The 25,547-nt window shown below is 32.5% G+C and overlaps 1 protein-coding gene across 1 annotated transcript in view; it reads left to right on the top strand.

Moving 5' to 3' along the window:
• The window catches only part of LOC142318797 (putative sodium-dependent multivitamin transporter), a 90,969-nt gene extending 67,384 nt beyond the window's left edge, over positions 1–23,585 (top strand). Inside the window, exons 8-11 of the mRNA XM_075355283.1 lie at positions 4,865–5,089; positions 8,406–8,614; positions 15,022–15,268; positions 23,388–23,585. Of these exons, the coding sequence (XP_075211398.1) occupies positions 4,865–5,089; positions 8,406–8,614; positions 15,022–15,268; positions 23,388–23,444 (738 nt within the window). The 3' untranslated portion in view covers positions 23,445–23,585. The remainder of the gene's footprint in view (positions 1–4,864; positions 5,090–8,405; positions 8,615–15,021; positions 15,269–23,387) is intronic.
• The last annotated feature ends 1,962 nt before the right edge of the window (positions 23,586–25,547 follow it).

Here is a 25,547-nt window from a genome sequence, read left to right as displayed (position 1 = left end):
TTCCAAGGAAAAAAAACATTTGAATCAAAAATCATGATGGTAATTATTTTTTTCTTTGAAAAAATTATCTAGCAAACGGTACAATTTGGATGTAATGAATTTATTTTGAATGAGTAAGTTATTCAATGTATGACATTTTTTCATTGAAATTCATAAACTATACTTTACCGATATATTTATGTAGAAAACACCAAAACTACAAACATTTTTAGAAAATATGATGATAGTCATGAAGAGAATACAAATTGAGTTATTATACATTGTTTGGATACGAGGTTCATTCAAATATAAACCAGAATTTTGCCACATGGACTGACAATGAGCAGTGAATGTGGTGGGACACTGCGGGTAGTTAGTTTGATATGTGTGGAGAGGAGCAACCAGTCAGCCACGCCTGAAGGTCTAGGAGAATGTCTGAGCAGGAGATAACATCATATGTTGTGCTACAAATTATTTGATTTCTCTCCAACAAAAGTGTCAAATCCTCTGGAATTTAAAACTTAAGTCTTTGATTGGGTGACATAATTTTGAAGTGGCTGAATACAGTGTAGAACAAAAGTCACAAATGACGGCTGCAGACCAGCATCTATGATGACTACATTCAGGTTGTTTGTGACCTTGTGAAAGGTGATAACTGCGTAACTGTTGCTGAAATTACATCAAAGTTGGGAATAATTAGGGTTGGCAGTATGCATATAATGCTGTCAGTCACTCTCGCATATAGTAAAATGTCAGCAAGGTGGATTCCACATCTTCTCACTAAGGCACAGAGAAATTTCTGGAAAGACATCTGTCAGCAGCTTATGAATCTTTGAGGAAGAAGGAGAGGCATTTTTGGATCGTGTGTGACCTGCGATGAAACATGGATCCACCTTTATATCCTGGAAAGCAACAGAACAAATATGGAATGGAGGAAAAGTGGGAGGGGATACCAATCAAGGCCAAGAAACTCTTGTCAGCTGAAAAAGTTCTGGTAAATGCAGCATATTACTGCCAGTTGTTGGATCACATTAGTGCTGGTTATCACAACAAATGCCGGAACCAATTGGCAACCTCATTTTCACGATAACACACTGCCAAATGCAGCAGCTCAGACTCATGATAAACTTGCAAAAATCAAATGGACAACTCTTGAACACCCACTGTATAGTCCAGACTTTCAATGTGTGGTTTCCACATGTTTGGTTTGCTGAAATAAGCTTTAGGAAGGGAAAAATTTGAAGACAATGCTGCAGTCGAATATTATGTGTGTAATTGGTTGTTGGGGCAACCATTATTGTTTTTTTTTTGATAAGGGGGATCAGGAAACTGCCTATCCAGTGGAGAAAATGTATTTCTGTTGAAAAATAAGGTAATGTATTTGCAATTTTATTTAATATCAATAAAGCTATGTAAATAAATTTCGGTTTATATTTGAATAACTGCTGGATTCCAGTTACACCAAACAATCTGCTACATTGTTTGGTGTTATACTATAGAAACGTGTGAAAAAGAATATGATTTTTTTTATTTTGTCTTCAGTCATTTGACTGGTTTGATGCAGCTCTCCAAGATTCCCTATCTAGTGCTAGTCGTTTCATTTCAGTATACCCTCTACATCCTACATCCCTAACAATTTGTTTTACATATTCCAAACGTGGCCTGTCTACACAATTTTTTCCTTCTACCTGCCCTTCCAATATTAAAGTGACTATTCCAGGATGCCTTAGTATGTGGCCTATAAGTCTGTCTCTTCTTTTAACTATATTTTTCCAAATGCTTCTTTCTTCATCTATTTGCCGCAATACCTCTTCATTTGTCACTTTATCCACCCATCTGATTTTTAACATTCTCCTATAGCACCACATTTCAAAAGCTTCTAATCTTTTCTTCTCAGATACTCCGATTGTCCAAGTTTCACTTCCATATAAAGCGACACTCCAAACATACACTTTCAAAAATCTTTTCCTGAGATTTAAATTAATTTTTGATGTAAACAAATTATATTTCTTACTGAAGGCTCGTTTAGCTTGTGCTATTCGGCATTTTATATCGCTCCTGCTTCGTCCATCTTTAGTAATTTTACTTCCCAAATAACAAAATTCTTCTACCTCCATAATCTTTTCTCCTCCTATTTTCACATTCAGTGGTCCATCTTTGTTATTTCTACTACATTTCATTACTTTTGTTTTGTTCTTGTTTATTTTCATGCGATAGTTCTTGCGTAGGACTTCATCTATGCCGTTCATTGTTTCTTCTAAATCCTTTTTACTCTCGGCTAGAATTACTATATCATCAGCAAATCGTAGCATCTTTATCTTTTCACCTTGTACTGTTACTCCGAATCTAAATTGTTCTTTAACATCATTAACTGCTAGTTCCATGTAAAGATTAAAAAGTAACGGAGATAGGGAACATCCTTGTCGGACTCCCTTTCTTATTAGGGCTTCTTTCTTATGTTCTTCAATTGTTATTGTTGCTGTTTGGTTCCTGTACATGTTAGCAATTGTTCTTCTATCTCTGTATTTGAACCCTAATTTTTTTAAAATGCTGAACATTTTATTCCAATCTACGTTATCGAAAGCCTTTTCTAGGTCTATAAACGCCAAGTATGTTGGTTTGTTTTTCTTTAATCTTCCTTCTACTATTAATCTGAGGCCTAAAATTGCTTCCCTTGTCCCTATACTTTTCCTGAAACCAAATTGGTCTTCTCCTAACACTTCTTCCATTCTCCTCTCAATTCTTCTGTATAGAATTCTAGTTAAGATTTTTGATGCATGACTAGTTAAACTAATTGTTCTGTATTCTTCACATTTATCTGCCACTGCTTTCTTTGGTATCATGACTATAACACTTTTTTTGAAGTCTGATGGAAATTCCCCTTTTTCATAAATATTACACACCAGTTTGTATAATCTATCAATCGCTTCCTCACCTGCACTGCGCAGTAATTCTACAGGTATTCCGTCTATTCCAGGAGCCTTTCTGCCATTTAAATCTTTTAATGCTCTCTTAAATTCAGATCTCAGTATTGTTTCTCCCATTTCATCCTCCTCAACTTCCTCTATAACACCATTTTCTAATTCATTTCCTCCGTATAACTCTTCAATATATTCCACCCATCTATCGACTTTACCTTTCGTATTATATATTGGTGTACAATCTTTGTTTAACACATTATTAGATTTTAATTTATGTACCCCAAAATTTTCCTTAACTTTCCTGTATACTCCGTGTATTTTACCAATGTTCATTTCTCTTTCCACTTCTGAACACTTTTCTTTAATCCACTCTTCTTTCGCCAGTTTGCACTTCCTGTTTATAGCATTTCTTAATTGCTGATAGTTCCTTTTACTTTCTTCATCACTAGCATTCTTATATTTTCTACGTTCATCCATTAGCTGCAATATATCGTCTGAAACCCAAGGTTTTCTACCAGTTCTCTTGTTTGCTTCTGCTGATTTAAGAATTTCCTTTTTAACATTCTACCATTCTTCTTCTACATTTTCTACCTTATCTTTTTTACTCAGACCTCTTGCGATGTCCTCCTCAAAAATCTTCTTTACCTCCTCTTCCTCAAGCTTCTCTAAATTCCACCGATTCATCTGACACCTTTTCTTCAGGTTTTTAAACCCCAATCTACATTCCATTATCACCAAATTATGGTCGCTATCAGTGTCTGCTTCAGGGTAAGTTTTGCAGTCAAACGAGTTGATTTCTAAATCTTTGCTTAACCATGATATAATCTATCTTGCAGTATCGCCTGGCTTTTTCCAAGTGTATATTCTTCTATTATGATTTTTAAATTGGGTGTTGGCAATTACTAAATTATACTTCGTGCAAAACTCTATAAGTCGGTCCCCTCTTTCATTCCTTTTGCCCAGCCCGTATTCACCCACTATATTCCTTCCTTGCCTTTTCCAATGCTTGCATTCCAATCTCCAACTATTATTAAATTTTCATCTCCTTTTACTTGTTTAATTGCTTCATCAATCTCTTCGTATACACACTCTACCTCATCATCATCATGGGCGCTTGTAGGCATATAGACGTTAACAATCATTGTCGGTTTAGGTTTTGATTTTATCCTTATTACAATGATTCTATCGCTATGCGTTTTGAAATGCTCTACTCTCTTCCCTATCTTCTTGTTCATTATGAAACCTATTCCTGCCTGCCCATTATTTGAAGCTGAGTTAATTATTCTAAAATCACCTGACCAAAAGTCGCCTTCCTCTTCCCACCGAGCCTCACTAATTCCTACTACATCCACATTTATCCTATCCATTTCCCTTTTTAAATTTTCTAGCCTACCAACCTTTTTTAAACTTCTAACATTCCACGCTCCGACTTGTAGAATGTTATTTTTTAATTTTGTGGTGACCCCTTCCTTAGTAGTCCCCACCCGGAGATCCAAATGGGGGACTAGTTTACCTCCGGAATATTTTACCTAGGAATGCGCCTCCATCATTGCTATATGAAAATGCAGAGAGCCACATTTTCTTGGAAAAAAAGCAGCTTTAGTTTTCCATTGCTTTCAGCTGTGCAGTACTCAGAGGACCGAGTGATGTTGATATGGCCATTTAAGTCATTCTGACTCACGCCCCTAACAACTACTGAAAGAGCTGCTGCCCTCTTTCAGGAATCATTCCTTAGTCTGGCTCTCAACAGATACCTCTCCGATATGGTTGCACCTTCGGTCCAGCTACTTAGTATCCCTGAGCACTCAAGCCCCCTCACCAACGGCAAGGTCTCATGATTCATAGAGGGGGCCCAGACAAATTATTAGTAGCATTATCATTATTATGGATTTTCAAATGTTTCATTATATGATTGTATGGTGTATATGATGATGGTTTATATATATATATTTTTTTTTTTGCAGCCTGTTTATTTACTGTTATATAAGAAGTCATATCCTGTTGATCAAACTATCCAGGTGACTAAAGTACTTGTTTGTATATTTGGTGGACTTTGTATTGCTTTAGCATTCTTGTCCAAAATGTTGGGTGGGGTGTTACAAGCCTCACTGACAATATTAGGTGTAGTTGGAGGACCTTTGCTGGGTGTGTTCACTCTTGGAATGTTTATACCATTTGCTAATGAACTGGTAAATATAACTGACTAATTTTTAATTATCATTAATATTATAAAATTTTAAAAAGAAATGAATGGGTTCTCTTATTTTTTTGATTATATAATGGTATCTTTTTTCTGCGTTTAGTAAAATCAGATGTAGGTATACAAGTGTCTTTAAGTTTTATTGTAAACACAAGGAAAATACTGAGTTCTTTTGAGAAAGGAAATAAATAAAAGTTAAAAAATTAATGTAATGCAATTTTAAGAGAAAAGTAATGAGCTAAACTATAAGAAATGATAATATTTTAACATTTAAATCTTGGTATCCATGGTGTATTGTGTTAAAAAAAAAGTTCTTAAAATAACTACTATACACTTTTATCTCAGATGCAGGTTGTAAAAGCCGTAACTTTATCTGAGCTAGCTTTCATTAAGCTAAGCTTCTTTAGAAGGCTCTAATGGCTTGGTATAAAATACAAATTAAAGAATAAATAAATACAAAACAGCTACTTCATTTATGTAATATATATTGTAAATCTATTTAATTTTTTAAATGTATATTTTTAAACATATAATATTATGTATATGCTTGGGAGGATTACTTCCAACTTCAGCTAGCTGGCTCATTATCCTCTAATTAAATTCATGTAACCCTAGGATAGAAAGTTAAGTCTCTAAACGAACCAACTGAGAGATTTCTGTAGTATTTATCTAAGAGAGAAGAAATAGATATGAAGTATAAAAAATAGGGGGTTAGATATTGAGAGAGGTTATGTAACAAACAGAAGAATCATAATATAAGACTAGCGATCTTCATTATGATTGAAGTATTTTTCTTTTTTGTTTGCATAGTATATTTGTATATCAAGTGGTCCTCTAACAGATGAAATTTTTTCCTATAATTTTTTTTAATAAAAATAATTTAAAGAAAAATAGTTGGGATGTAGCCAAAATCTTTCTCTTTCAAATGATTTTATTATTTCCAGAGACCAATTTTTTATGAAGTTGTTAAAGAACAAAAATACTCAGAAAAAATTTGATTTAACCCTATCCCAACAATAAAAACATTTTATCTTCCAATTAGAAGCTATTGCATTCATAAAAACAACAAAACAGATCTTATATGATTTTTCCTCTCTTGCTTTAAGATTTAAGAATTTACATGTATTTTCTATTTTTTAATATTGTTCAGAATACATGCTTGTCATTATTATTATTGTTATTCTTACACACGCTGCCAAAAATCATCACCTTTTTTATTTTAACGTGTGAATAGAATGTCATTTGTTTGGAAAAATTCAGTTGGTTTGAAATTGATGTCAGCTTAATACCTTCAAAACTAAAATTCATCATGCTCAAATCCACACACATGAAGTATTACCTACACTAAGATAGGATTAGAGCATCATACTAACTTACTAGAAAACGATTTTTGTATTAATTTAATATTAAATTCACTCCAAGTTGTTATTGTTTTCAGAAATAAAAGACTTCAAGCTTCGCTCCACTAATGTCCATGGTTGAGTGGTAGCATATCAATCTTTTTATTTTAGCTTTACCAGGATTTGAACAAGGAGGCTTCCAAGTTCAAATTTTAGTAACACTTGGCATAGTAACACTTATTCACCCATTACAAAATTCATCTTTCATCTTATCACAAAAAAAAGAAATAATTGTAAATAGATATCAGTTGTATTTGCCAATGGTAACCAATAAGCAATCTTGACCATCTGAAATTACAGGACTATATTATACAACCTCTTTCCCCATGTATGTTTCATGTATATTAGTTGAATACAAATAATTATTACCCTTCAGTTTAGTTAATTCGTATTCTTTTTATTCTTAATAAGATTTTACCTAAGTTAAATTAAAAATTAAGTAGATTTATAATGCAAAACGTACCTATTGTTGTGGTTAGATTTGTGCTTTTATGTAATTCAGTATTTATTCATTTGGAAAAATACTTGGCACTTAATTCTCTGACAGTAATACCTCAATTGGAAGTCTGACAGTTTGTAGTTCAGATGGATACTACCAAATTGCCACACAATTCTGACTATGGGTGAGAGTTTTATACTCTCGCTGTCTGAGCCTTTTCCTAAATAGCTCTTTAGTATTTAGAGGAAAAGTAATTTGAAGTAGTTTTTATCTGAACTGATAAATGCAGAGCTGTTTAATCAGCAATTTGCTGCTCTTCTCCTGGATAAAGATCCCCAATCTCTTATGAATTAATCCCTTAATTAATAATTTGTAATAATTGTTACTTAATCTCTTAGGATTATGAAGGAATGAATGCCCACTGCCTGGCAGGATCCTTGAAGAACCCCTTTAAGTTGAGTAATCTTTTATTTTCCTCTCCCTCTGGGGATCATCCCTTCCCTTATTGTTATTTCTCACCAACACTTTTTTCTTGTCTTCAGGAGTGTAAAGGAAAAAGTCCTTTGTACACCTTCCTAGATTGTTTCATGATTATGTAATTTACATTCTTTGTTTAATTTTATATTCCAAATAATGATTGCTTTTTTCAGGATTCCGTATAACATCTATATGGGTTTGTTTTACCATGTTGTAAATTTTGTGCAATTTATAGAAGTTTATTTTTCAGTTCTCCAAAATTAAACATTTCATTTTGTTACTATTCTGACACCTGTTGTATTTTTGTTAATTGTATAAAAACTTATAGTTACTACATCCCTGGTGGTTTTGTGGTTTAATATCGGCATAGGTCTGTCTAGTGTTTGTAAAATAGTCCAAGTTTAGATAAGGGTGCAATAGGCTAGATAAAAAAGGATTCTTAATAAAAACATACGTATAATGAAAATTCATTAATGTATGTAATGAAAGCATTTAAATATTTTGCAAAGTGATGAAAATAGATTTGTGGGATATTTGAAAAGTATTGTTGACAAAGTCAGAATATAGGAGTTGACCGTTACTATATCTTTGTCTTTTCTTAGAGATAAGGTTAAAATAAAATGTTATACGTCCTTAAAAAAACAGGTTGATTTGGTTCAGAATTTGATTTCAGCTAGTCTCAGGACAGCCAACCCTGAAACAAATCTTTACATGAATGCAAACCTGATAAACAAATATGATCACAACAGACATTCAGAGTTTAATAAAAATAACTGCACTTAACTTTCATTTGTGTGTAATAGTTTCACTGATAAATCTGAATAAACAGCTGATTAGAATTGGTGCTAACTTTATCATCCCTAGCAATGGACTAAAGTTCTTTTTAAACATATTTTAGTTTTTATCATTATTGTATGATACCTGATAAAAGTACATTTAATTACTTTGAACTATATATTATATAATTGTTATGTTTATTATTATTTCAGGGTGGTTTGTCAGGCATGATAATAAGTTTGTTAATAACACTGTGTATATCATTTGGTCATCCAAAACCACCAGTGACACCATTGCCATTATCAACTATCGGTTGTTTTCATAGTAATGATACTACTGATTATATAAAAAATCATACTACCGCTAGTATATCAAAAAGTTTATTTTATAACACTGATATCAGACATCAGTCAAATCTAACGTAAGTATCTGGATATTTTAATTAATTCTTTTGTTTTATCAAATTTTTGCTGTGCAGTCCTGATCAGATCTTGAAGTTGTCTAAAATCCTGTTTCTCTAAGATTTTTGCCAGTAGTCAATTATCTGCTGTAGTTCCTTCTTTTAAATGGTTCCTTCATCGTAAATTCTTATAGTTTTATTGGTGAACAGTAGGAATTGAGTGTAAAAAAGTATGGATTAGAATTTGGATATTTTTAGGAGGAAAGATAACTGCTCTTCAGGAAAGAATATTGCTCATTGCCATATATTTAATAATAATAATTAATCTGGTATGGGTATCTTGTTAGTACTGATTTATTGATCACTTTTGTGGGTTGATTGTAACTATATGGTTGTATTTTATTTTATAATTTGTTATTTTTAATAAAATCTAGTGGCTTCAAAGAAAGCTTTTTTTAGTTACCTCAATACTGCATGATTCATGTATGAAATATTAAATTGTCTAGAAACTAAATTAAAAACTGTAGGAATTTTTGTTGACTTGATTAAGGTCTTTTATTTTGTTGATCAATCTGCATTAGCTTCTAAGTTGGATTGTTAGAGTGTTAGAGGATCTTTACCACTCGTAAAAACTTTTATGTGAAGGGTAATTTAGCAAAGTGTTTTATACAATCACATAATGGATATATTGAATCCTCCATCTCGAAAAACATAAATCAGACATCCCCAGAGGTCAGAATTAGTGCCTTTATTTTTTATTACCTCCTATCTTACTGCCTGCATCTGGTTAAAAACTTTTTATATGCCAGTGACTCTACAGAACTGATTTCAAATCAAAATAATTTATTACACTCTGATGCTATTAATTTTCATAAACCAAAGTAGTGTGGTTTTTAGAAGTAAACTAATTTTAAATGGTTCAAAAATAAATACATTGATTGAGATTTTATTATAGAGGAAATAAACATGTTCATGAGTTAGACTTGTTTGAGAGAGGGTTTAAAGGCATATGAAAGGTTAAGTTACTAATTATTATCATTAATAACAATTTAATTGGAAACCATTAATACAAGCACTCACTTCCAAAACATCTTGTGCATGTTGCCTACTCAGGAAGCAAATAGGAAGCTGAAAAATTTTAATAATTAATGTTTTCAATTTTTAATTAACCTAATGACATTTGTGGTCATTTTAGTTTAAATAGTTTAATTTTTTTGATACTGTTTTGGTTGTCTCACTAAGACCTTTAAAACAACATATCACTTGACCATTTTTCCTATTTAAAATTTTTGAGCCAGTCCTGCCTGATATGCAGGTGCAGTATAGCGTGGATGATCCTCATATATTCGAAAATAAGGATTTCCAAGAGCTGCATCAAAAGCCAGCTGATTTGGCTGTCTATTAGGCAGGTAAAATAAGATACTAATACCTGGTTCTGTCTATCCCAAAGTGACAACTCACCACAGTCAACAAGGATGCTTATGGAAGCGCTTGATCTAAAGACACCTGTAGCAAGCCAAAGGAAAGTATGATTTACAGCATCTAGCATATTAAGCATGACTCACCAGGTTGCTGTAGTGGTGAACGCGTCTTCCCAAATCAGCTGATTTGGAAGCCGTGAGTTCCAGCGTTCAAGTCCTAGTAAAGCCAGTTATTTTTACATGGATTTGAATGTTAGATCGTGGATACCGGTGTTCTTTGGTGGTTGGGTTTCAATTAACCACACATCTCAGGATTGGTCGAACTGAGAATGTACAAGACTACACTTCATTTATACTCATACATATCATCCTCTGAAGTATTATCTAAACGGTAGTTACCGGAGGCTAAACAGGAAAAAGAAAGAAGCATATTAAGCATGGTATTATGCGCTGAAGAATAGGCGACACAACCATGATCCAAACAGGAACGAACCAAGGAGTAGTAAAAACACAACATACATGATCAATCGGCACCCCAGTTGGTATTGCTAAGAACTCGCTGCATGTCTAAAAGTTTGAAACACCTCATTTTCAATTCTTTGATGTGTTTGACCCACATAAGACAGCTGCCAAAAAATAAACTTAAAAAACTGACAGAAGGAGAGATAGCAGTTAGCTCTCCATTGAGAAAAACTTACAGAAGAAAGGAGTCCCACAGGCAAGAAAAGACTACACATTTTGTTTTCTTAGGTGAAAATGTGAAGCCAATAACCTTGAACGTAGCTTCAAGGCGAGATATAGTGTTCTGCAGTAGCCTCTTGGCAGCAAAATCATCAACAAATAAAGAACATGAAACATGAAAGATAGCGACAAGGTGCTGGCATAGTAGGAAAGCATTCTGAATACCTGTTTCCGATGACATTAAATGGTCAATGGAGGATCTTCCTTGTTGGAAACCACACTGTTCTAGAGATAAAAGACCATGCCTCTCCAAGTACCACATAATTCTGCGGTTCACCATCCTCTTCATTACCTTGCATAGGATGCTTGTCAAGGAGATAGAGCGGTAGCTTGAGGGGCTCACTTTGTTGTTGCCAGACTTAAGTACTGGTATGACAGCAGCTTTAAACCAGACGGATGGGAAGACTTGTGCAGAGAATAGATCATTATAAACATCCAATAGATGTTGTAATACCATATGAGGAAGGTGCAGCAGCATACAGAAACAAACGTTGTCAGGTCCAGGGGACATGTCGCACGAGTTTGTTAATGCGTGTGACAACTCATTGAATGCGAATGGAGCATTTAATTCACTGACTGAATCACCAATGTTCAACAATAATCTTTACATCTGTATCTTGTACCTCTGAAATTCATTACCATATGATGAAGTGAGAGACACAGAGTGGAAAGTATTCACCAATATAGTTGCCACTGCAGAAGATGATAAAAGGAGTTCTCCTTAATGAAGAAGCCTGAAAATAGACTGTTTCAGTGACCCACAAATTGCACAGATCTTTTCCACATGTTAGACATGGGAGTAGTACATGAGATGTCTACGTACTTCCTCCTAGCATCTAAGAATACCTGACGACATACCGATCTAGCCCTGTGGTAAAAATTTAGATGTTCATCTGTAGGTCTGCGGTTAAATTTATGCAGTATCTGCTGTTGTTTGCTAATAGCATTCTGGCAATCATCATTCCACCAAGGAACAGAAGGACGTGTAAGATTTCCCGATGTTTGTGGGATATATCCATTAGCATTCTCTAGTATCATGAACGTAAAAGTGGAAAGTTGATCAAAGACGCTCCTGCCACAGACATACTATGATGGGAAGGCTTTATGGTAACCATCCCAATCTGCCTTTTCAACAATAAACTGTAATTAATTTTGAATACAGAGTTATGAAATTGAGTCTGTCATTTTGAATTACTCTGTAAAATAAATATAATTAATAAAAAAATATACATTCTTTTATTTATTCTAAGTTTTGTTGTATTAAATGTATATTTACCCTTACTAACTCCCCTGTATCTACTTGAATTATTTAACAGTAATGTTACTTTCCATCAACTGTTGTTGAATGTTGTATCCTTTCAATATTATGTAGATACATATTTAGTGTATCCACAGCGTAGCCCGTTTCTTTCCAGAAAAATTATTTAAGAATGAAATTATTTTTATAAATTTATAACTTATTTGATGGTGAAAGAAAATTAAACTTGGTAAACAAACAAAAATATTACAATTTTTAAATTCCAAAAAGTATTTAAATTAATGTAAATATCTGAATATGTCATTCTGTTATATTAAAAGATCTCACATAAATAAATTATAATAATTCGCAAAAAAAAACTTTGGAATGTGTTGGGAACTACACTGCTTTTATGAGTACATTGAACTATCCTGAACAATGGTAAAAAATAAACTTTTCCCTACAATATCATTAATTAAAAAGTATAAAATATAGTAACCTCAGACGTCTTTATACACTTATTTTAATAAGGAAGACGAGATGAATGAAATAAAACCTGAAAAATGTCTGACCTTGGGAATTGAATTCAAGTCTAGCTGATCAAAAAGCCAGAATGCTAACCACTGCATTGATTGCCCAGAATTTTTTTTAAGATTGGCAATCATATATTATTTTTTATGAAGGTCATTGTAATTAAAAATAAAAATTATTGTAGAAGTATTTTTATTTATTTAGTGACAATGTGACTAATGTTACTTTTCAACATGATCCCCAGCCACATTTAGTCACTTGTCCCTTCTCTCTGTGAGCTTTCTTATTCTAGTATTAAAGACTTCTTCACCTTGATGTCTGAGAATGCAGTGTTTGCTTGATTGTAATAGCAGACAAAAAATGTAATATTATTTGAATAAAAGAGACCTGTGTAGTTATTGTGGGCACTTTAACTGTAATCTTCACAGTTGCACGGCTCTCCTCTCTTTTTCTGTTCCAAAGGAGGTTCCATCCTTCAGAGGATGAGTGAGGATGATATGTATGAATGTAAATGAAGTGTAGTCTTGTGCAGTCTCAGGTCGACTATTCCTGAGATGTGGTTAATTGAACCCAACCACCAAAGAAACCAGTATCCATGATCTAGTACTCAAATCTGTATAAAAGTTACTAGGATTTGAACTTAAGAACGCTCGACTTCGAAATCAGCTTATTTGTGATAATGAGTTTAGACCAACCTGGTGGGTTAAAGTTGCATGGCTGGAAAATAATTATTCATGTAAACCGTGTGTTGTGTAATTTTGTATTTAACAATCTGCCAATGTTACACCCTGTGACCAAAATGTTCAGTAAGAGAAAGAGACTTGCTTGTCATAAGTCTCTTCTTTCTTTTTTATTTTTTTTACTGTTTAGCATCGAGGAATCACCATCAGGTATTACTTCACAGGATAAATGAGGATGATGTGTATGAGTGTAAGTGAAGTATTGTCTTGTACAGTCTCAGGTCGATCATTTCTGAGATGTGTGGTTAATTGAAATCCAATCACCAATTCACAATCTAGTTTTTAAATCCGTATAAAAATAACTGCCTTTACTAGGATTTGAACGTTGAAATTCTCGTCTTTGAAATCAGTTGATTACAAAGACGCATTCAACACTAGACAACCCGGTGGTGACATCAGTCTCTTCTAAAAGGCCAAAATATATTCTACAATATTTTTATTATATTTTTTTTAAATTCTCCTTGTGTACATAAGCTAAACTGTATGTTTGTAAGGTGTGTTAAATAAGGAATTTTTGTTAATTATAGCTTGCACTACTGATGGAAGCAGTTTCTAGTATTGGTCACTCCAGTACTACTTCCGTGAAAAAGATATCAATATTTGCTCAAAAAAAAATTGAAACCTTAGAGGTGTTGCCTTAACATATGTATTATAAGTAAAACGGCTCCACGTAAAAAGGCTCATTATGTCAAAAACTGCTCCCTAGAGGAAAAAGGTTTCTTATCTTGAGGAATAATTTCACCTTCTGTTGAGAATAATCCTAGTCTTATAAATCAGCTGCTAGAACGTTACGATCAATATGTTGATCAGGTTGAGAATAAACAGTTAATCAAATGTGATGAACTAATTTTCTTTTTCAAAGATCATTTACTACTCAGTGTAAACTTATAAGCAGTTTGTTATAATCCTAAAAATAATAATGCTTTAAAATTTGGAGGATCTTGTTATGGATTTCATGTGTTATAATCAGCCAAAGTAACCTTTGGAATCAAAGTAATTTCACATTTTGAAATCACCCACTGGATTATTTTGTAGAAATATAATGTAACTTGAAAATCTTATATAATGTATTCTTATTCCTCCTGTGCTAATTCCTTTTTTTCTTTTTTCCTTCTTTTAGAGCATTTTATAATCATAACTTCAACCTCACTAAACTAAGTTGGTGATAAGCAGCACCATTGATTTACTCTCATCTTAGTAGCATCCCTAAAGCACACAGTTTGAGTGTCTGTTATTTTTATTCTCTTTTTTGATTTAACTATAATTTTTTAATTAACCTTCTGTTTTCTATTTTTTGACTTTTAATAATTTCATTAATTTATCCCATTTAACAATCAAATGATTTTCCATATCTATAAAATATATACTTATTTCTTTATCTTTTTCTATATGCCTTACTGTTAGTGCCTTAAACCAACCCTAGAAGAAAGTATAGATGCTAAAAGCATAAAAGACACTGAATGGAGGAAATGGAACAGGTTATATAAGTCGTTGATAATGAGGCATAGAGTAAGGAGTAGAAAATAACATGGATCAACCATTGCTAGTCAAATAATTAATGATAAATAAGAATAGATATTAAAAAAATGTTGTAAATACATCTTCACTGATTTACACTCAAAAACAATTTTTGAGATCAATTATTTCACAAAATTAACAAATCCTTTCTTACATACTTTCACATTTTAAATTAGATAGACATAATGTTCTTTTGCTTATTCTTTTTTATCTACTATATTATTTTTTGTCCTGTTTTAGAGTATCTAAATTACTTCCAATGTCATCAACACTAGGAAATGAAAATTATCCATATTTGTATAGAATTAGTTATTTATGGTATGTTGTTATTGGTTTTTTGCTGACCATGATTATTGGAATTTTGATAAGCTTATTATCACATAAATTCTATGGAAAAAGATGTAGTAGAATGGATCCTAATTTGTTCACGCCACCAGTAGCAAATTATCTTCGGAAACGACAGTTAATTAAAGAAAATAAGCATATGGTAAGATTTTTTTTTTCTTAGCATATTTATTAATTCTTATGTAGTTTTTCAATTGTTTAAATTTTTAATTCTGAAAAATGAGGTCTATTATGCATATAGCTAAAAGAAAAATGTCAAAATTTCCCAGCTTGCATTTACTTTAACTATAATCTCCACAGTTGCACTGCTGAAAAATAATTGTGCACATAGACCATGTGTTATAATTTTATATTTAACAATCTGACGGTAATAGCACTCTGTGACCAAAATGTTCAGTTAGAGAAGGAGACTTGCTTGGCGTCAGTCTCTTTTAAAAAATCAAAACACAATCTACAATTAATAAAAGACTTCCTTTAACAAGATTGGGGATAATGATGCAAGTGTAGGTTTTCTCTGACCTTTTATTATAATGAAAAAATTACTTCATAAAATTCATTTGCTCATAAAATTTAATTATGAATATGAAATTTTTTTATGGCTTCTGAAAACATTTGATTTACATTTTATAAAAGTTTGATGATAATCAGATAATTAGTTTTGATTTTGGTTATGCTGAAGTTTGTTATTATCTGTTCTGACCAAAAAGATAGGAAATTTTTCTCTAATCCCAAAAAAAAACATTTACAAATTTCTTAAAAATTAACTCTTACTATTTAAGGTAGTAGATTTTGCTAAATCTTAGCATAATATAAATTAATGTACAAGCAATTCTATATATTTTATTAATATATAGAATTATAATAATATAATATAATAATATATAGAATTTATTTTATAAATTCTATTTATTTGTATAAATTAATGGCAAGCATTCTACATTCTATATGAGTTACGTGTTGCAATCTACTTTCCATCACAAATTTTATTTCCTATTATCAAATTAAGTAAATTTGTTTGTCATCATGTATGCTGTATGAACAGTTCTTCTTCTTGTCTAAGTTTATGTTTTGCCATAAACTGTACTCTTATCAACTTTTAATTAATTTTTAGACTGAATTTTTCTTATCATTGAAATCATACCCCACTGATTACTGATGAATTCATACATTTCTGTTTTAGAATAAATTCAATACTGTTTTAATTGCATTGCTTACATTAGACTATTCATTAAAAGGAATAATGAATTCCAAATAATAAAAACTAATGGAAATATGCCTATCTGTGATGATTAATTGCTAATCTCCTGGGTAAAATGGTAGCATCTCTGCCTTTCATGCTGAATTTGAATCACAGTCAAGTGGTTTTTCACGTTCTACAAAATTCATTTATCTTAAAATAAAAAGATTGACATTAATTGTGTATCATTCCATTGTTCCCAATATAAATAACTGAAAATAAATTTGTAAACACAAATAGAATGACTTAGAGTACATATGTCAATGTTATTAGTCAACTGTGTGGAAAAACCTAAAATTTGATAGAAGATAACTACCACCAGTTTTAGTCCTGCTTCACTAATAATAATCATATTATGGCCTCCTTAGAAGGAACAAATATTTAGTGAAATTTTCAGTGTCTCTTAACTTATCATATAATAAGGAATTTGTAAGACAAATTACATGAACAATTTCCTTTAACCATTGGAAATCCTCTTGATGAATTGAACATTCTAATTTCTGGCAAAAACTAGGCTTGAATCTCTAACTGTTGGCTTATCTCATTTACCAGCATTTTTTGTAAAGTGATAAAAAGAATGGTAAACTATTGATTGATGTGGTATATAGTGAAAAACTCCTTCATTGTACCAAAAAAATTTGGTTTTAAGCAAGGTCTTCCATTGACCAAACTCAAATTCATTGGATCAACTGTCATAAAATTTTGCATGTAAAGAGCTTTAGCCAACACCTGTTGGGGATAATTACATTTAACGATATAGTTTTATTGTTCACTGATCCAAGCACATTTGAACTACTATTCCATCATTTACTCCTCAGTGCAATCTAGTGCTTTGAAGTGGTTCACAACTCCTTTCTTCAATTGGCAGCAGGTGCCTTTGGGCCCATTCCTAGTTTATTGATGGATTGTGATTAACCCTCACTCTTGTATCGATGTTACCAGCTGATATCATGTTATCTTGCTCGTCAGTAAGATGAACCTGAACATCCAAATAAGAATTTTTTTTCAAATCCTTATTTTTATTAGTCAGAACATGCTTACTGGCTTGAATGAAGGTTAGAGCCAAGCTATAGTTCTATTCATTTTTTTCTTAACATTTCCTCTATTTCTTAGCATTAATTTCTTAATTATTTTCCAATGTATTTTTCCACTCTGGAAATCAACTGCTTAACTAATCCTGGCCATTTCACTACAAGAGTTTCTTAGCATTGTAACAAATTGTATATAGATGCAGTAGTATATACAAACAGTTCCAAATATAATAATTATGTGGTTGTGCTTTTATCATTATCAATCAAGCTTATACGTTTAAACTTCCCAGCCTAATTAGATGCTATACATCCTTATACAGGGTGATTCAAAGAAACAGGAAATTTTGAAAGTTGTGTTGGTAGCCGTGGGCGATTGGTACCACTTGATAGGTGGCACCAGCCTCTCTAACCTAACCTGCCATTTAGTTGTCATGGATCCTTGGAGTGGTGCGCAACATGCATTTGCTATCAAAGCGTTTTACAAAAACAATGACGTGTGGAGGGAGCGTGTAGAGAATTTTGCCGTTATTTTAATCTAGGGCGGCACGATCGTGTTCCATCAGCACATGTAATTAAAACACGGATATCTAATTTTGAGGAAACTGGTTCGGCAATGAAAAAGAAACCTCCAGGCCGTGAGCGAACCGTCCGTAAACCACAGAATGTTCAAGCTTTACGAGATGCTGTCACACGAAGTCCACATCGGTCAATCCGTCGTCTCTCAGCATCTTTACAATTGCACAGTTCAAGTGTTCGAAGAATGTTAGTGAAGGACTTGCAATACCATCCATACAAGTTGCAGATCATCCAGGAACTGATACCGAACGATGCAGTTGTGCGAGCACAATTCTGTAATGTAATGCTTCAGAAGATAAATGATAATGAAGAGTTTGTCCAGGAACTGTGGATGTCAGACAAAGCGCATTTCCACCTCAGTGGATTTGTTAACAAGCAAAATTTCAGATACTGGGCACAAGAAAACCCTACGCAGCTACACCAGCGTCCGTTGCACAGCCAGAAAGTGACCGTGTGGTGTGCTATGTCATCTTACGGTGTTATAGGCCTTTACCACAAGGCTTGAACATGGCATCAGGTTCATTCCTCCTACACTAAAAAACTATGATCGATTCACAATCTCATACAGCCCTAAGCAAAAGCCTGGATCCCACGAGGTTATAGAAGGAACAATATTCCAGACTGGAGTCAGAATGTGAGGACATTTATCAGGAGTTTAATGAGTGTGACACAACTGATAGACTGCTGAGCTCTCTTGATACAGCTTGAAGAGAGAAATGGATAAACTGTTGAAAACCTGGATTTTAACTGTAGCAGCTGAAAAGCTTGGTCACTCCTAAAAATAATCTCCACTGTAAGCCTTTAACTCAGTGCGCAGTTTAGGATGCTGAAACTCAAGCCAAGCTAAATAAATTGTGGATTTATCAAAGTTGCCTGTCATCCTTTTGGCAAATGCGTTTTGTATAGACTGAAGCGATAAATTTCATCAGACATCCCTGGAAGTCTCTAGAAATTTTAACTTTGAAGAACTGGAGGTGGCAATCACCGCTCTACCAACCAGAAAACAGCTGGTTTAGACAACATCTTCCTGGAGTTTATTAAACATATCGGCATCAGGGTAAAATCCCTGGTTTCTGGCAATTTTTAATACTATATTAGCCAGTGGCAAGTTGCTAAAGACTTTCAAAACATCTTTAGATAGAAGCTGTTTTGAATCCAGGTAAAGAACCAGAATGTGGAAAGCTATAGTCCAATATCCCTCTTACGTGTTTGGTATAAGTTGCTCGAGAGAATGCTATATAACAGAATTTCATCTGTTGTAGACATCAGTATTCCATTTCAACAAGCTGGCTTCAGGCTTGGAAGAAACTGCTGTGACCAGGATCTAGCTCTTATGGTTTTCATTTAGAATAGGTTTGACAAGAAGAAAACTTCAGTAGCATTCATTGACCTCCCCCACAGCTTATGATATAGTCTGGAGAAAAGGCCTCTAAATTTTACATTCTTATTCCATATGACTTCTCAACTCTATGCTAAGCAACAGATTAATCAAGGTCTACCTGAGTCGCAAGGAAAGCTTGTTTAGACACCTCAATGATGGCCTTCCCCAGGGGTTTGTTCTCTCACCTTTTTTGTTCCGTCGTCTCTCAGCATCTTTACAATTGCACAGTTCAAGTGTTCGAAGAATGTTAGTGAAGGACTTGCAATACCATCCATACAAGTTGCAGATCATCCAGGAACTGATACCGAACGATGCAGTTGTGCGAGCACAATTCTGTAATGTAATGCTTCAGAAGATAAATGATAATGAAGAGTTTGTCCAGGAACTGTGGATGTCAGACAAAGCGCATTTCCACCTCAGTGGATTTGTTAACAAGCAAAATTTCAGATACTGGGCACAAGAAAACCCTACGCAGCTACACCAGCGTCCGTTGCACAGCCAGAAAGTGACCGTGTGGTGTGCTATGTCATCTTACGGTGTTATAGGCCTTTACCACAAGGCTTGAACATGGCATCAGGTTCATTCCTCCTACACTAAAAAACTATGATCGATTCACAATCTCATACAGCCCTAAGCAAAAGCCTGGATCCCACGAGGTTATAGAAGGAACAATATTCCAGACTGGAGTCAGAATGTGAGGACATTTATCAGGAGTTTAATGAGTGTGACACAACTGATAGACTGCTGAGCTCTCTTGATACAGCTTGAAGAGAGAAATGGATAAACTGTTGAAAACCTGGATTTTAACTGTAGCAGCTGAAAAGCTTGGTCACTCCTAAAAATAATCTCCACTGTAAGCCTTTAACTCAGTGCGCAGTTTAGGATGCTGAAACTCAAGCCAAGCTAAATAAATTGTGGATTTATCAAAGTTGCCTGTCATCCTTTTGGCAAATGCGTTTTGTATAGACTGAAGCGATAAATTTCATCAGACATCCCTGGAAGTCTCTAGAAATTTTAACTTTGAAGAACTGGAGGTGGCAATCACCGCTCTACCAACCAGAAAACAGCTGGTTTAGACAACATCTTCCTGGAGTTTATTAAACATATCGGCATCAGGGTAAAATCCCTGGTTTCTGGCAATTTTTAATACTATATTAGCCAGTGGCAAGTTGCTAAAGACTTTCAAAACATCTTTAGATAGAAGCTGTTTTGAATCCAGGTAAAGAACCAGAATGTGGAAAGCTATAGTCCAATATCCCTCTTACGTGTTTGGTATAAGTTGCTCGAGAGAATGCTATATAACAGAATTTCATCTGTTGTAGACATCAGTATTCCATTTCAACAAGCTGGCTTCAGGCTTGGAAGAAACTGCTGTGACCAGGATCTAGCTCTTATGGTTTTCATTTAGAATAGGTTTGACAAGAAGAAAACTTCAGTAGCATTCATTGACCTCCCCCACAGCTTATGATATAGTCTGGAGAAAAGGCCTCTAAATTTTACATTCTTATTCCATATGACTTCTCAACTCTATGCTAAGCAACAGATTAATCAAGGTCTACCTGAGTCGCAAGGAAAGCTTGTTTAGACACCTCAATGATGGCCTTCCCCAGGGGTTTGTTCTCTCACCTTTTTTGTTCAATGTGAATATGTCTTGACATCCCTGTTTCCTAATGCAGGAAGTTTAGGTGTGTTGATAATATTGCTTTAGCTTATCAACACAAGTACTTCCAACAAACTTGCTACCCTTAAAAACAAAATAGTTTTTAAAAATCTGGAAGCTCAAACTAATCCAACAAAGACGGAAGTAGCCTACTTTCACTTGAGCAATCAACTAACCAATTACAAACTTAATATCTGTTTTAATGGTTTAAACACAACGAAATCTGCAGTACATGGGAGTTACTCTAGATTATTCTCTAACATTCAGAGATTGCCTTGAAGATTAAGTGCTGAAGATTAACAGAGATTGTGCTGAAGGTAAAAACCAGGATCAATATTGTACAGAACCTCACTGGATCAATTTGGGGAGCTAATGCTGTGAAGTCCTGCTTACCACATTTTGTCCTTTGTTTAATTCCTGGGCCAAATATTGCGCTCTGGTGTGGCTAAATAGTACTCACACTAAAGAGATCGACATCCAGCTGAATTAGGTCAAGAGAACAATTAGTGATGCCCCTATGTTGACATCTCTTATGGCTCCCAATGCTATGTAACATAGCTCCCCCTGAGATTCAGCGCAAGGAGGCAGTGCTCAGAGAGTGTAACAAAATCAGATGTTTTCTACATCTCCCCATCCTGCAGGTTATCCCTTTCCAAGAAGGTAGCTCAAGTCAAGAAACCCACCTTTGATGTTAGCTTCCCAGTTGATTGAAACAGATTTTTCACCTAAAACCAGCTGGATGACATCCTGGGATATGTTCAGTGAACGAAACAATTTTTTTTAGTCTCTGACCCAACAAACAAATTAGTTGGAATGAACCTTCTTTGAAAGGAATGGACTGCCTTGAATTGTTTCCATACCGGAGTGGGCAGGTACAGTTATTGGAAGTTTAAATGGAGACTGACATGTGATCAGTCATGTGATTGCAGAGCTGATAGTCAAACTATGGAACACATAATTAATGAATGTCCTTTTAGTGATTTTCTGAAGGACTGGCTGGTTTAAACAAAGTAAATAAAAAGGATACAATCTGTTAGTAGTAAAATCAGATAAAACACATACTCTAGTTATCATGCCAGTTGAAAAATATGATAACTTAATGAAACAATCCTTTGTTGATAACAAATTTGAGGAAAATAATGTTTAATAAAATAACATTTTAATAAGTAATTAAACGTTTAATAAAATAATTCAAACCAATTTTTAATTATAATAATAGTTTAGAATACCATTCTAGGTTGTATCCTTTTGAACCAATTACCTCCAAGTTAACTGGACTACCAAAAATACATAAATTAAATTCCCAATGCAACCTTGATCAATTTTAAATCTGCTCCCTGTTCATTAAAGTAGATAAAATTTTTAGGAAAAAAAAATCAATGCACCTAATACATTTAATATAAAAAATGGTTAAAATTAGTAAATAAATTAAAAAGTTTAAATGTAAATAAAGACACGCTAATGGCTTGTTATGACATAAATTAACATATATTCTAGTATATCTATAAACCAACTTATTGTGGATAAGAAAAATATGTCAGCAAAATTACTTTGAATTTAATAACAAATATTATACACTAAAAAATACCTTAGTGGGATTTCCACTATCAGCAATTATGTCAGAAATATATTTACAGGATTTTGAGAGTAAATTAGTCCATGGCATCACTCATAAACATAGTTTTAATATTTAAACAGTAGTTGATAATACTTTCATTTTATATAACTTTGTAATAAACAATGAGCCAAAAAAAAAATATATATATATATAATAAATGTAATATAATTTAATATAACATATAGTTATATTTTTTCTTGTGAGATGATAAGATGATCTTGGATAGTATTATTGTATCAAGAAAAATAACATTGTTTGATAAGTTTTAATTTATCTGTTACCAGGTGTGGGTTTTATTATTATTATTAATTTATTTAGTTATTTAATGTTGATTATTTGAATTTTATATTTGTTATGAGAGGAGTAATTTTACTCCTAAAATACTAAAATACTTTCTCTTATTTTAGTTTCAATTGTGCTTGGATAAGCCCTTTATACTCCTTCTACTATTTTAATTTCATGGTATGTTGTAACATTATTGCTGTATGGTTATTAAACTGTTTGTTGTTATAATTCAACCAAAATATAAAATATTAAGGTATTGAATTTCTAATACTCACCTTGTTGCCCTTCCAAATTTGCTTTTAATGAATTGAAAAGTACTAAACTAGTATCAATATTTCAGTAGTTAAAAAGAATAAAAAAGATCTTTTTTATTCTTTTTAAAATACTGTAACTGCAATATAAGTAGTATTTCTAATTTTTTTATTTATCTTAGAATGTTAATTTCATTTATTTGCTGATTTTTTTTTTTCTAGTCTCACCATAGTAATGGTAAAAATTTGGATAGAAGAGAAGCAGTAGCTCTATTGTAAGCATGAGATAAAGTAATAGAAAAAACCCTAATTTATTATTTTCTGAGATGAAGCATTATTATAACAGATTTTATTATTAATTTAAAACTATTAATATATGTTTTTCTGTTTATTTTGTTATTAGAAATTATATTTGTGAACTTAGCCTTCCATAAAAGTATTTATTTTTTTTTTTATACTTTTATTGTTAAAAAATTATTTTTTTCTAATTCAGTATTTTAAAACTATATTTATCAACTTAGATTACACCAGATATGATCAAGAGAAGTAATTATGTTTTCTTAAAACATTAATATTTCAAAGATACTAAAACACAAATGATTTTAATAAACAAATTGTACTTATTTAATTACTTTAATTGTCATAATGATATGAAGAGTTCTCTTAAATTGTATACTGAGAAAAAAAATCTTTCTGGTGTATTTTTATCCTTCATGTTGTACACCTATAGTTATGAAAGAATTAAAAGAGATTTTGGAGAAAATTAATAAAAACAAGTTGGATTGAAGATTATAAAGTTCCTAGTTATGTACATGTTATTAGATCTAGAAATTAAAAAGGTGGACATGTAAATGGCGGAGATATTTTTAATCAGTATTTCAGAAGGAAAAACAACTAGGAAGAATGAAATAGTGATTAAGTAAGGCGATACTTCTTTTTGAAAGAATAATTACTTAAAATTAATTTACTTGGAGAAAAAAATTGTAAAAGACAGCAGAATTATAAAAATTTTATTGCGTTAAGGTAATGCCTGTAGAATATAATAAGTGTTACAGTTATATAACTCATATACAATTAATAATTATATTAGTAATGTCAAAACGATCAAATTGATGCAATGATATAATGTATGACTAGTTCAGATGTTAAGTTGTTATGACTGTAACACCTAACTAAATTTTAATAGTTATATCAGTATTAGAATAAACTGAATTAGTTGTTGCTTAAAACAAAAATGTTAATTCAAAAATTTTATCATAACCAATGAATAAAAAGTAGAAACTCTGTAACACTGCAATTAGTTCCTACCATGGTGGTTGGCAGAATGATACATGTTCCTAGCATGTACATATTTCCCTTACATAATTCATTTCCCTTCATATGTGTACGTATTTCCCTTCCAGTACATAGTTCAGAAAGTGCTGTACAACAATGCGCATATGAACTATTAATGCATTTATCAGTAAGTTATTAATATGAGTAAAAAAACTATTAATGGATTTATTAAGTTATAAACATATTTAATAAACAGTTATTTATTAAGTTATAAACATGAGTAAAGAATTTATCGTTTTTTTATACATATTCATGAATTACGCTTTTTCTAAAGCATCATTTAATATATGTTCAACGGAGAGTATGAGTATGTACAGTATGTATTTTTTATTCAGTATGTTTATATTAAAATCAAAGTTGAAAAATTCTTCATTAAAGATAACAAAAATAATGAATAAAATGAAGTTTTTTCTCTCTTTTTTTTTTAATTAAAAGAAAAATTATATAGTGCACATGAATTAATTACCACTGGGAAAGCTGGCAGCAAGTCCAACTGCAGAGTGACTGCTTACCAATGCTAACGATATTCTTAAAAGTGTCTTTTCCTTCAGGCTGTGATAAAAAAGTAGACAATAAGTAGTATGCAGGAGAAAGTTTTTACCAACAACATAAACTGACTGCCCACATAATAAAATATTCATTTACTCGTATGTATGGTTTTGCCAATTACAAAAAATTGCTCTTTTTCAACTGATCATTGTGAAAAGCCAGTGTTAATTGAGTTTTTGGTTGTTTATTGTATATAATACCACAAATCTATGATCTCTAGATTTTTTCATAATTGAATTATATATATATGTAATTGTTATGTGCGAGGGCTGTCCAGAAAGTAACTTACATTTTGATATAAAAAAAAAAAAAAATAAATTTTATTATATACATTTGAAAGGGACAATCTTACACTTTTTCTACATAGTTGCCATTTAAATTGAGGCAATTATCATAACGATGCACAACCTTTTCAATTCCTTTTCTGTAGAAATCTGTCGCCCTACATTTTTGGCACCTATTTTGTGATAACCAAGCTTTCCTGATACAATTTCATGC

This window comes from Lycorma delicatula, chromosome 2 (assembly GCF_047948215.1).
Source record: "Lycorma delicatula isolate Av1 chromosome 2, ASM4794821v1, whole genome shotgun sequence".
In the NCBI taxonomy this organism is placed as follows: domain Eukaryota; kingdom Metazoa; phylum Arthropoda; class Insecta; order Hemiptera; family Fulgoridae; genus Lycorma; species Lycorma delicatula.
This window is presented reverse-complemented; position numbering and strand designations above follow the sequence as displayed.